General features: G+C 42.2%; 2 protein-coding genes across 2 annotated transcripts in view; both read right to left on the bottom strand.

Moving 5' to 3' along the window:
- The window catches only part of KLHL30 (kelch like family member 30), a 38,009-nt gene extending 32,958 nt beyond the window's left edge, over positions 1 to 5,051 (bottom strand). The window contains exon 1 of the mRNA XM_088479284.1: positions 4,962 to 5,051. The gene's annotated coding sequence lies outside the window, so the exon portion shown is untranslated. The remainder of the gene's footprint in view (positions 1 to 4,961) is intronic.
- A 218-nt stretch (positions 5,052 to 5,269) lies between these two features.
- Positions 5,270 to 12,005, bottom strand: ESPNL (espin like). The gene is made up of 4 exons (XM_088479283.1): positions 11,140 to 12,005; positions 10,093 to 10,212; positions 9,753 to 9,923; positions 5,270 to 7,253 (listed from the first exon to the last, which is right to left on the bottom strand). The coding sequence occupies exons 1-4, from the start codon at positions 11,251 to 11,253 to the stop codon at positions 5,784 to 5,786; spliced, it is 1,875 nt and encodes a 624-aa protein (XP_088335409.1). The 5' UTR covers positions 11,254 to 12,005; the 3' UTR covers positions 5,270 to 5,783.
- Between the last annotated feature and the right edge of the window lie 387 nt (positions 12,006 to 12,392).

Raw genomic sequence — 12,392 nt, 5'->3', positions numbered from 1 at the left:
AGACCCTGTTTGTCCAAATCAACGATTAATGGGGATTTGGGCCTTCCGATCTTTGATAGGTACTTTTCAGCAACACAACTGAATCATATTGCATCATGGCATTCAGAGGACGAAGGGGAGCAGGAAATGGGTATTACTTGAAAATTAACTGGTGAGCACGCACCTGGCTAGTCACCTTCCTTGGCTACCCCCTAACTTGAGACCAGCCTCGGTTCGAGAAGTTCCTTGTCTAAAAGCTGTCCTACAGGTTTGGGACAAACTCAATAAACGCCTACAACTGGCACCATACCCATCCCCTTTGACTCCACTATGGCGCCATCCTCACTTTCCATTAGGATGTTTGTACTCTAAATGCATCCTTGGACATCGGCAGGGTTAACTAGACTTATGCACATTCTAGGAGATTTTGCCACCAAAAATTTTGCAGACCTGAGCGAAAAACATGGTTTATCCCCTAATGTTCAATTTGCATATTTACAGATTTGTAGCTTCACCCGCTCACTCAGTAAACCTCACAAATTGCGAGAACCTACCATATTCGAGAGCAAATGTATTTACAACCCTTGCAGCAAGGGATCGATATCTACTTTGTATTCGATGTTAGCCCCCCCTCCCTTGAACTTAGGGAACCATTTGAACAGACCTGGGAATGAGACCTAGGGATTCGTTTGGAGGACGACGACTGGGCAGATATTAGACAATGGGTGGCTAAGTCCTCAATTAACACTAATATTAAGGAAAATTCCTTTAAAGTTTATTCCCGCTGGTACATGGTTCCTGCAAAACTACATCAGATTTTCCCAGGGTCTTCGGACCTATGTTGGAGACAATGTGGCCAAATAGGTTCCTATCTCCATGTGTGGTGGGAATGCCCTACGATATCTAAGTACTGGGATGAAGTCATGTCTTTGGTGTCTAATGTGCTCAGTGTTTATCCCCCTAGAGACCCTCTACACATGCTTTTATGTAAACCCAATGGCCCTTTCTAAACCCCAGAACAAACTTTGTGGTCATATCTATAATGCTGCTAAACTGTTGATCGCCACAAACTGGAAGCAAACTGAAGCCCCGGCAATAGCCTTATTGTTGAATAACATATGGTATTTGGCTTCTATGGAATACATCACTTCACTCCTTCATGATTCAGTGAATACGTTTCATGCTACCTGGGGCCCTTGGTATTCTGCATTTCATAGACAGTTGCCCGGTATAGAGTGATTTTGGTTTTCAGTGAGTGTTTTACTACACCGTAATTTGCCTTTCTTCAATTCCCCCTCCCCCTCTCTTTTCTTTTCCTTATTTTTTTTCTGTATATTTAATATTTCTCTATTTTTTATTTTATTTTTATATATTTTTGTCACAAATCAAAAATTTGACTGATGTGTATTTTTTGTATAGTTTTATTTTTTGGAAAATAATATTAGTTATAATTGAAATGCAGATTATTCAAATAATTTTTCAGTGATAATATTTGTGTTGTAGTTTCTATCAAAATTTAAAGTAAAGAGATTACAAAAAAAACCCATCAACCATTTGCATAAAATATTGGTATTGCATCCATCTGATTTTACACCCATCCACTTAGATGGTCCGTCCTACTCTCCAAGTTATGGAGACGCTGTGACAGTTAACACATGCACTAAGGTGTGCAGAGAGGCAGAAAGAGTACTGGCACTATGCAAGAGTCTACCAAATTAAGACCCTAGAACCACTCCTCACAATAGATTAACCTTTCATCTTAATAGATTAAATGACTCACAAGAGAACATATAGGGGTAGATTAACTAAACATCAGATTTTCAAAGCCATCGATGATTGCCAGTTTTGACTGATGGATTTAAAATGGCAACAGAAATGCATGGTAAATCAGGCTGATTTAAAAAAAAATTCTGCTGCCATTTTAATTACATCCATCAAAGCCACCAGATTTTTGGAAGCCTTCTGGCTGTTCTGGGAGAGTCGGCAAGTATGCGTAGATATCCGTACGATTCAATACTGTGCAACACCATACATATACTATGTAGACAAAAGTGATTGTCTAAGTGAAATGCATACCATTGCACACGAGTTACAAATGGCCACTAATATGGCGGTTTCGACAAGAACACTACACAGGGAGGCCCATGCACTTGCAGTTCTATGAAAACAACAAATGTGTTTATCAGGATGACAATGCCACCTGTCATATTTCCAGGGCGATGCTGGACTGGTATACAGAAAATTCGGTAACCTGGATGGACTGGCCAGCTCAGAATCCAGATCTTAACCCCTTTGAGAACCTCTTGTACTAATTGGAGCGACGGGTGCATTCTAGGCTGACTCGATCTTCTTCGGTGTCACTGCACTCAGTGGCGTAACTATAAATTTTGCTCCCCCATGCCAAAAAAGTTTCAGGCGCCCCCTTCCCGCCCAACTCCCCCTCCACCCAAAGATCGAACACACCCAAAGACGACGTTTAAGGTGTGTGGTTACATGATACAGCAACATGCCTTACACATTATGACACACTAAGTAATGCCACTTACAACACAGTGTACCACACCAGAATGCCCCTTACAACACATTATGCCACACAGCAATGCCCCTTACACATGCCACCCTGTAATAGTGCCCCTTATGCAATGCCCCCTGTAGTAGTGCCCATTATGCAGGGCCCCCTGTAATTGTGCCCATATGCAGTGCCCCTTGTAGTTGTGCCCCTTCTAGTAATGCCCCCTGTAGTTGTGCCCATTTTAGTAGTGCCCCTGTAGTAGTGCCCAGTAGTTGCCCCCTGTAGTTGCCCCCAGTAGTGAGCCCCCTGTAGTTGCTCTCCCCCCCCCGCGCGCGCACAAACACACAAAAAAACAAAACAAAACAAAAACAAAACACTTACCTTTATACCCGCTCCAGTGCTGCTGCCGCCCATACCCTGGCGTCCGTTCCTCGGCACTATGGGAGTGACGTCATGACGTCACTCCCATAGTGCTCTGCGGGACCCGGAAGATGGAGCTCACTCCTGAGCTCCGTCCCCGACGTCAGCTCCTCGGCACTATGGGAGTGACGTCATGACGTCATGACGTCACTCCCATAGAGCCCTGCGGGACCCAGAAGTCGGAGGGCGCCCGGCAGATGGAGGGAGTCACAGGAGTTCCTCCACTGAGTGGCGTAACTACTGCCCCCGTCGCCCCCAAGCTATCCAGCGCCTCCAAGCCACCGCGGGGGCTGCGGGGGCAATAGTTACGCCACTGACTGCACTTAAGGCGGAATGGTAAAACATAGCGCCTGGTGTTGTCCAGGAACTTGTGGACAGTTTGCCAAGAAGGGTGCCTGCAGTAATTACTGCACGTGGTGGACCTACAAAGTACTGATGTCAATAAAATCTCGTTGATCTGTTTGCTGTCAAGTGTCCAATCACTTTTGTCTACATAGTGTGTCTGAATCAGGCCCTGTGTACCCAGCTTTAGAAATAAGAGCAACATAAGGAGCAATTTGCACCCTGACAATACCATGTTGCTCTGCAGGCTGGGCAGATGTAAAATGTGCAGAGAGATTTATAGTTGTGAAGTTCTGTGTTCTACCTTAATTCTAAATTTTAGTGTAAAAAGCAATCACTAAATTTCCCTGCATGCAAATAATAAACATGATGGAACAATATATTGTGTAGGCCATACACACACTATACGATCACGCGATATATCATTCCTTGCTGCATGTTGCAGCATGGTATCGTTCTCCACATCCGCCCATCTGCTGTGAAGCGCAGCAGATGGGACGATGCGATGAACGACCCTTATGAACGTGCGTTAGGGTGAACACTATACACGATCCGCACGATATATAGTTCCAACCCCCATCGGAGTGATATATCGTATGATATATCTTATAGAGGGAGATTTATCAAAGCTGGGGGAGAGCTAAAGATCCAACCAATCAGCTCCTGTAATTTTTCAACCACAGCCTGTAAATTGACAGAAGCTAATTGGTTGGTACATTATATCTCTCAAAGCTTTGATAAACTTCAGCCCATAGTGTGTACCCAGCTTTACTGTTAACTATGAATAAGGCCCATTCTGAGAAGCGTTCTCTGTGCCATACACGTACAGTTCAGCGCTGCTTTCAATGTACTGTACACCAGCCTCAACCCAGTATAATAGAGCTTTGGGATCACAAACTGAACACTCTGTTAAACTGTGGATAAAGGGCCTGATTCAGTTAGGATCGCTATTGCGTACGCAGCTGCAAATTCGCTGTGAATGTATGCGAATGGGTGCCACAGCTCATCCGGCATAGAGACGCCCACTGCTGCTTTCTCACATCAGTACTACCTCGCACTCCTGCGTATACATCGGTACAATCAACGGACATCGGCCCGTCACGCATAATTTACACCAGGTCTGACCAGCCACAGAAACGGCAAGTATCATCGCTCACAGTGAGTACTCAAGCTGCGTATGCAATCGCAGTGGCTAATTTATGCACGCCCATGTAACGGCGTTCTAACGGACAGACAGTCCTGTGTTTCTCCTACCACTCCACCGTCACCATCCCTAAACTCTCACAGCCTGTCAATCACTCTGCAATGGATTCCTCTGTGCGTGCGAAATCGCAGTGCGGCTTATACGCGTGCGCAGTCGTGAACAATCGACCGATGTGCGTACGTAATTGCAATTGCGCACGCTGCTGAATCAGGACCTAAGTACAAATGTTGTCTATGCTTTTAACAAGCAGTGATTTCAATGCATATTTGTACAAGTGATTAATACTTTGTCACAATGCTGCAACAAGACATGCTTAATGATCATGATGAAGCAATGAATTTCAAAATAACCTGTCACATGTCTAACATGAATCCTCATTTGCCAAATGCTGGGGTAAACTGCATTATGCAAGAGAGTAACATGGTAAGCCCACTTACTTTTCTTTAGACTGTTTCCTCAAGTACAACAATTACCCACATACAACTATGACCAGTCATAACTTACCAGATACAGAAGCTCAGTCTGTCTGCCAGTTCAGTTCTGCTCCTCTGCTAGTTACGTACAGGAGAGTATTTCTAGTGTGTCTGAAGCACTAAGAGCTCCCTGGGATTATTAATAGATCACCCACTCAATGGCAGTCAGTCCCTGACATTCCTCACCCCTCTCAGCTGCCCCCTCCCTAGATAGTTAAAGTTGAATGCAAAGCATTAGATCAGGATGGTCCCAGGGTCATATGTCAGAGTCAGTTTGTTTTCAAACTACATAACTTTTCTATGACTTATTTATTCATCTATTTAAATATTAAACTCATGCATACAAGGATATCACAAATTCTCAAAACTGTACATGTATTTCCCCAATTGTATTTTTGAGAACTATTTAAATAAACAAACATATGTTTATTTTATAGCAGGGAAAACAATGATGTTTGGTTCTGAAGATCTGTTTCCGTATTAGAACAGGAATACTGTTGTCTTTGCTTATAATTATACGTACAAATACATGATATGCATGTTCACTGAAACCCCAGTTTCATATATATATGTATATAGGGCCCATCTCACCTCTGGACCCCATACAGTGACCGCATTAGTTACGCAGAGATACAAATGCACACATGAATAGGACATTGGCTGCTTTACTGATCTCACTATGTCACTATGTCTTCTAATAGTGCTATTAGCCGCAATAGATTGTCAGGAGGAATCCAAGAAGTCCGGTAGGTGTCCATAAAGTCTTCCAAAAATGCTTTATTCAGTTCTCTCAAAGTACTATAACTGTGAATATAGTGCATACGGCATTTTTGCTCCCCATATTGATCATTGGTTATGAATCTCCTCCAAATATTTCAGCCTCCTTCTCTTTCCAGAATGAGAAACTTCGCTCAATACACTGGCATATATCGTGGCCTTCAGACATCTGGGCAACTTTGTTTTCTGTTATGTGGCCTATGCCAGGTCCAAAAAAGCGAGCTTTGACGTCCTCAAAGCCATCAGACCATGTGCGCTGCCCAGTGGCTATCTCCTGTAAGACGGTGCAGTGAAATTCTCTAGCTGTAGGCCAGCCATAGCGCCCCAGCTTGTCAAAGACCTCAAAACAGAGTAGATGCCTCATCCGCCTTTCCTCTTCTGGTAGATCCTGTTCAAGAAGTCTGAAGTATCCCAACATGAATAAGTCCAGGGTGAGACTGTCATGATTAACAGGAGTTTGGCCATGAGGTGTTGACAGAAAGTGTTCAGGAGACTGATAAGCAGATGAGTCTCCAGAAGAGTGAGAGGTACCTGGGGGAACGGACCGCCAAGCTCCAATTAGACGTTGAACGGTAGTTCTTTGCGTTAACAGTTGTCCTAGAAGCCCACCTACACGAGGGGAAGCTTCACCAGCCAAAGATTCTTGGCCCATCCTTATTTCACCATTGTCCTGAGTGTTCTGGGATACCACACCATTTCCCTCAATGCTTAATATGATATTCTGGGTCCTTTCTTTGGATTCATTATTAAGAGTTTGTCTGTTTGAAACTTCAACTTCACACTTTTTTCCTGTATTTGCCTCCATTTCTTCTATTCTTTGAATTATATGGGGTAGTTCATTAGAACTTTCTGTATCCTGGTCTGACACCATTTCCTTGGACTCTGAGCTCTCTGTAGCTCTTAATGCAGCATGTAGCGAATACGCAGACCTCTTCCAGTGGCTTAGAAACAAGAGGACAATGCGTTCTTTCCTCAGCGTCCGAGGCGGAACAGGAGAATCCCTATTAGATGGAGAATCTTCCGAACTTACCCCTGAATCACAGCAATCATCAGAGTCTCTTTTCACTTTACGAGACTTGATTGCACGGTGGCCATGCGGTTTTTGTTGTTGTTGATGTTGTCTCTCAAACTGAACCCTCAGTCTTTGCACTGACACCCCACAGTGTAGAAGCTCTTTAATTGGAGAAGGTGAAGGAGAACCAATCTTTTGTTCCTTGACCACCTTATTACCAAGGTCTGATGTTCCATTAGTGATGGACAGCAGGTTGGACATACTGGTAATCCCATTTGACATACATGCACACCACTCTGGGTCTTCTCTCTGCTGAAGGAGCCCCGTATTGATGCTGACATTGATCAGAGGCGTGGGTAGAAGGGATTGCAGCTGCCTCACTTGTCTCCTTAGTTCCCTCTCATACTGCTGACATTCTCTGCGGCGGCGGAGTCCTTCCATCTGTCCATCAAAGACACAGAGCTCCTCCTCAGTAACTAGCTCCCCATACGGGCCCAGCAGGGCACTTCGGGTGTGGGAGTAACGTAATTCCCCCTGTGAAAATAAGTAGTAACATTAAGAATGGTATTATGGTCAATTACTAATATATTATTAAGTTAATACAAATAAATAAGTAGTAAATACATTTAATGATACTTAATAAAAGAAAGTTGGTCTGCTCCTCCATCCTACTTGTAACAATAGCATTGTCTCGGAAAGGGGGGCTCACTTCACAATCAAGAAGGGAGCCAGATATATTATATATGCAGCACGTATCCTGGTCAGCAGGCCATACTAGTGCTATCTTTCAGTTGTCTGCAGTGTAGCACAGCTCCATGTGTGTTGATCTCTGCAGCATTTGTAGACTATGTTAGTGCCTGTGTGATTCAATTCTGAAATTCCACTGATTACTATGAGACAACAAAAGGAAGCATTAGCGACTGGAGCAACCCATACACTACACATACAAATGTAGGCAGACCTGTACTCTCTATTTTTTTAGGGCATAGATTTCCTACCCAAGCCTGCTTGCAATGCAACTGATTTTTTTCAGCCCAATATTTAAGGTCACAAATCAGACATATGAACATATATGGTCACAAGTCAGACATATAAACATATATGGTCACAAGTCAGACATATAAACATATATGGTCACAAGTCAGACATATAAACATATATGGTCACAAGTCAGACATATAAACATATATGGTCAATGAAGTTAGACATCAGGCATCATCGGCTTCTCCTTGTGCTTTATTACTCTCCTGTTTACAGCACCATACAGAAGAATAGCCTTAGTCGAACTTCAGGTCAGCTCATAAGTGAGACAGAGAGAGTGTCACTGGGCAGCATACAGGAGGGTGTATATCGGTTACTAGGGATAAGGAACAGCAGGGGTGAGGAAGATGGGTAGAATGAATAACATGGATGGATAATAGGACAGACTTTAGGAATAGTATTGGATAATATATTGGGAAACGTGGAGAAGTAAGAAAGTGAAGGAAGAGTACAGGGACATGGAAACTGATCACATAGAGAAGAAGAATAGGCAGATCACATATAGGAATAAGGTAAAGAGATACATGGGTAATAGAGGCAGCTACCATGCATAAACATACAGTAAATGTAATTTCAGCATGCAAAAGTCAGTGTAGGTACTGTATATAACTGATCTCATATGTTGTTGCCTATAGATCTGTAGATTGTATTTTAATTTGAACCAGCTTCACCTGCTGATGTTCTTTAAAAAGTAATCATTTGCCTAATGTTAAATAAACCTTGCTAAGAAATATATTGGCCTTGTGATAAATAGGAATAATGATGGACTAACTTCCTGCTGGTGGCATGAAAATGATAGAATATATATATATATATATATATATATATATATACACATACACATATACACTTCATACCGTGATCTCCAAACTATTTATACCACAGTCATCAACCAGGTTCATTTTGCTAGAACAATGTAATTTATTGCCGTATTCTTTATGCAAGGGAGCAACCAGGTAATATCAGTAATAGGTGACCTATAGATTTGCTTTCATTATTTTAAATTCTCAACATGAAAGTGTAAGACTGATAAATTTACTATCAGCAATGAATGGCACAGTGAGATAGGACAGGCATGTAATCTAGCCTAACACTAATACAGTAGGTGCTCAAATCTATAAAGTAGAGGATGTGGAGTAAGGGCTGATACAAGGGTAGTATTATTATTTTTATTATTATTTATATGGTGCCACAAGTGTTCTGCAGCGCCTTACAAAGTACATAAATAAATAGGGGAGCAGCGACTAACAGTACAATACATTGCAGGACAAGGACATGGATAATATACATTGCTACATTAACAACCATTTAACACCCCAATAAGCAACAGAGCATAAGCAACTAAGTGTTAGGTGCCCTAGTTGGGAGTAAGAAGTAGATGAAAGTAAAGTAAGGGTATTGAAGAAGACACTTGTCCTCATATTTAACTGCCATATTATGCCAAAATAGACACTTTACATGGCAAATAATCAGAAAGTTTATGTGTACATTCCCTTAAGGTGCCCATCCACTAGACAAGCTGAAAACGACTGCACGATTACGACATTGTAATCGTGCAGTCGTTTGTCAGTCTGTGATGAGCCTGCACTGAACGCAAACATGCTGAACATGACGTTATCGTTAGGTTGACCAGCTTGTTTGCACGATGATAGATGTCTTTTAACGACCAGCGGGCACGTGCATCGCTGGTCATTTTAGACATTTTAGTGGACGATCTTCAAACAATTAATGAACGATTGAACGATAATGACGTTGTTATCTTTCAATAGCTCAATTTAATCGCCTAGTGGATGGGCAGCATTACAAGTCTTTATTTTCTGGACTGTCAGTTTTAAAATGTGTTTAAACAGTTTTAAGAACTTGCAGTAAATGCTTAAAAATGATGTCCATGTGTCCATGTCCCCAAAAATGAAAGGATGCACTTGAACAACTTCTGTCTTATTTTCCTCAACAATCATGCAGCATAAATGGTGCTAGAAAGATTCATCTCACCGGTTTGGCCTCTTCATCCAGGTGAACTTGTAACCTACGGACCATCACCTGCCTCTTCCACTCTGGTATTGATCTGCCTTGTTCATCGCATGTAGGTACTAAAGCATCCAAGTCTACTGAGGATCCTGGCTCGTACAGACTATCTTCTCCCTGATTGTCAGCAGGCTCTGTCTAGAAATGACATAGAAGCTTAGACAAACCTAAAAAATGTTTGCATGTTCATAAAAAAATAAGGGGAAACATTAAGTTAACAAATCATACTCTGAAGCTTTCATTTAATAGTTAGAGCGAGAATGTAACAGTACTGATTTGAAGCACTTCTCGGTCACGTGAGACTTACAGCTTGAAGAAAAATCCCAGTGATTCGTGCTTTCTGAAAACACTGATTTATTCTTGATCTATCCGGGAGCTGTAACACATCCTGTAGCTTCCCAGACGATGACTCTCCCCGTGCACCTCTCTAAAATAAAAAAAGACCAGTGAGTGACACGGGGATGAGACCATGACAAGAAGATAGAGAGAAGGGGATAAAGATACACACATCAAGGCACAAATACTGTAACTCTTTACCAGAACTATTGTGATTAATGATACAGGTGACACAGCAGTAAAGGTGGCTCAGGAGCCAAAGTTGTATGGAAATTCCCAGACCTGGCTGAATAAACACTGAGCAGCCTCAAAGAGACACTGGTTACAAAATGGCAGTTAAGTATTGGTATAAGATAATAAAAGTTACAGTAGGTGATGTTATAGAGGAATATAATAAACTGCCATATGCTAGAAGCATTAAGGTCAAAAGGGCCTATGTATTAATAATCGCGGAACAGCTGCAATTAATAAGGTTCTATATCACGGGTGATATTTTCATTACAAATGAAAATTTCCCAGCTATGTACCAAGGGAAAGTCACAGGGAGAATGGTTGTGAGAACCACTGTCCCTGTGAGTTATATCCCCAGCATATTGTAGAAGTCTTTCACGTTTGTTAAAGACTTCTCCTGTGAAAGCTGACAGATGCTAGATTCCGCTGCTGTCCTGAGGCTGGGAGAGAAACCTCCATACGCTTAAAGCAGTTTACACCATCTGAAGATTGTGTAAACTACTGGGGCCAAACTCCGAAAAGTTTGGTACATAGGGCTCAGATCGTTGTCCCCATTAATAATAATGGGGACTGCGATCTGCAGTGCTAATTAGCAATCTGCCGGATATTTCTGTGAGACCTCCTGCATTGTGCTATTAGTACATAGGGATAACTCATAAAATTATGCAGAAACTGCAGTATGACAAGTAAACTTTATACATAGGCCCCCAAGACTGACACCAATGAAATGCTAAGCAGCAGAAATGATAATAAGAGACTGAAATGTGAGAGTTAGGAGTTTGCATACAGTGTTGGAGAAAAGTGCTGCGATCTTGGCCTTTGATATATAGCGTCGACCCATCCTCTGGTCCGAAATCACTGCTTGCTCCGAGGACTCCATGACGACACTGGAAATATACATCTAAAGATGTAATAAAGACCTTGCCAGCTTGAACATAAAGTAATAGGCCTCTTCCATGGTTAGGTTATCGCATGTCCCTTCATCTGGCTTTTATCTTCATTGCTGCTGATCTGCAGGTCTCTTCTTCCTCACATAATCCTCCCACTTTACACACCCGCCTATAATGTAAATTACAGTATATCAGTCTGCGGTCCCTCTCACTTTCACACATCATTAACCTTGCATATGCTTCATGCTTTGCCTCCCCCAAACACCTGTGTTCCCATCAGGGACCAGACTGTGTGTCTGACACTTATCCTTTCCCAACACACCTGTCTGCCTCTGTGTCTCTCAGCTGACCTACCTGCAATGGAAGACACAGGTGGGGGATCTTGTAGCAATCATAATTGAGGTGTAGTGCAAAAGAGAGGCAGGGATCTCGGTGTAGGGTGTCTGGAAGGAGGGGGGTTTTATAGTCATGTGGGATATGTTACCTGCCCTTATTGTGCTACTGATTCGCTTAACTGCCTCCCCCACTCATTGTCACTTAGAAAAGAGCCCCCCTGGACCGGTAGATTGGGAGATCATGTAACTAAAAGGCAAGATCTGTGGCACATCCGATTCATTAATGAAATGAGACAGACGTGAGGGACCTTGAGCAAAGGTCAGTGGAAATAAAGGCTTTTCACAGCTCCCAGAGAACTGACAGATAGAGGTAAGGAGAGCCAGAGATGACAGGAAAATACTTACAGGTAATTTGACATCTTTTTACAAACACATACTGTACACACTGACCAGTCCTGCAAAATGCTGCCTTAAAGGGCCATTAAACATAAAGGCAAATTTTATTAAGAATTAAAAGGCATCGTATAATAACATTTGCAGATATATAAATATAAAATACCCCATAGCTTTATTGGACTTTAACATACTGGTAAATTAGCACCTAGCGAGTGTGTATGTGCATCTTCGCCATTGTTTATTTGTAAGGTGCCACAAATTCCAAAGCATGGCATAGTCAGCATACACATCACACAAACACAATTTAAAAATAATAATACATTTGAGATGAATGTGTTTGCAGGAGGCACCTGCTGTTTCCATGGATGCACCATGGTTCTTATTAGAAGTACAAATTACAAGTATAAATCATACAAGAA

This window comes from Taudactylus pleione, unplaced genomic scaffold (genome assembly GCF_031769625.1).
Source record: "Taudactylus pleione unplaced genomic scaffold, aTauple2 ptg000229l, whole genome shotgun sequence".
In the NCBI taxonomy this organism is placed as follows: Eukaryota; Metazoa; Chordata; class Amphibia; order Anura; family Myobatrachidae; genus Taudactylus; species Taudactylus pleione.
The sequence above is the reverse complement of the archived record's forward strand: the minus strand, read 5'-3'. Positions and strand labels throughout refer to the sequence as shown.

Coding starts and splice junctions, on each gene's coding strand:
- ESPNL (XM_088479283.1), bottom strand. CDS start 11,253: ATGTATATTTCCAGTGTCGTCATGGAGTCCTCGGAGCAAGCAGTGATT. Junction 10,213..11,139: donor CAGCACTTTTCTCCAACACT/GTATGCAAACTC, acceptor TTTTTATTTTAG/AGAGGTGCACGGGGAGAGTC. Junction 9,924..10,092: donor CTGGGATTTTTCTTCAAGCT/GTAAGTCTCACG, acceptor TGTCATTTCTAG/ACAGAGCCTGCTGACAATCA.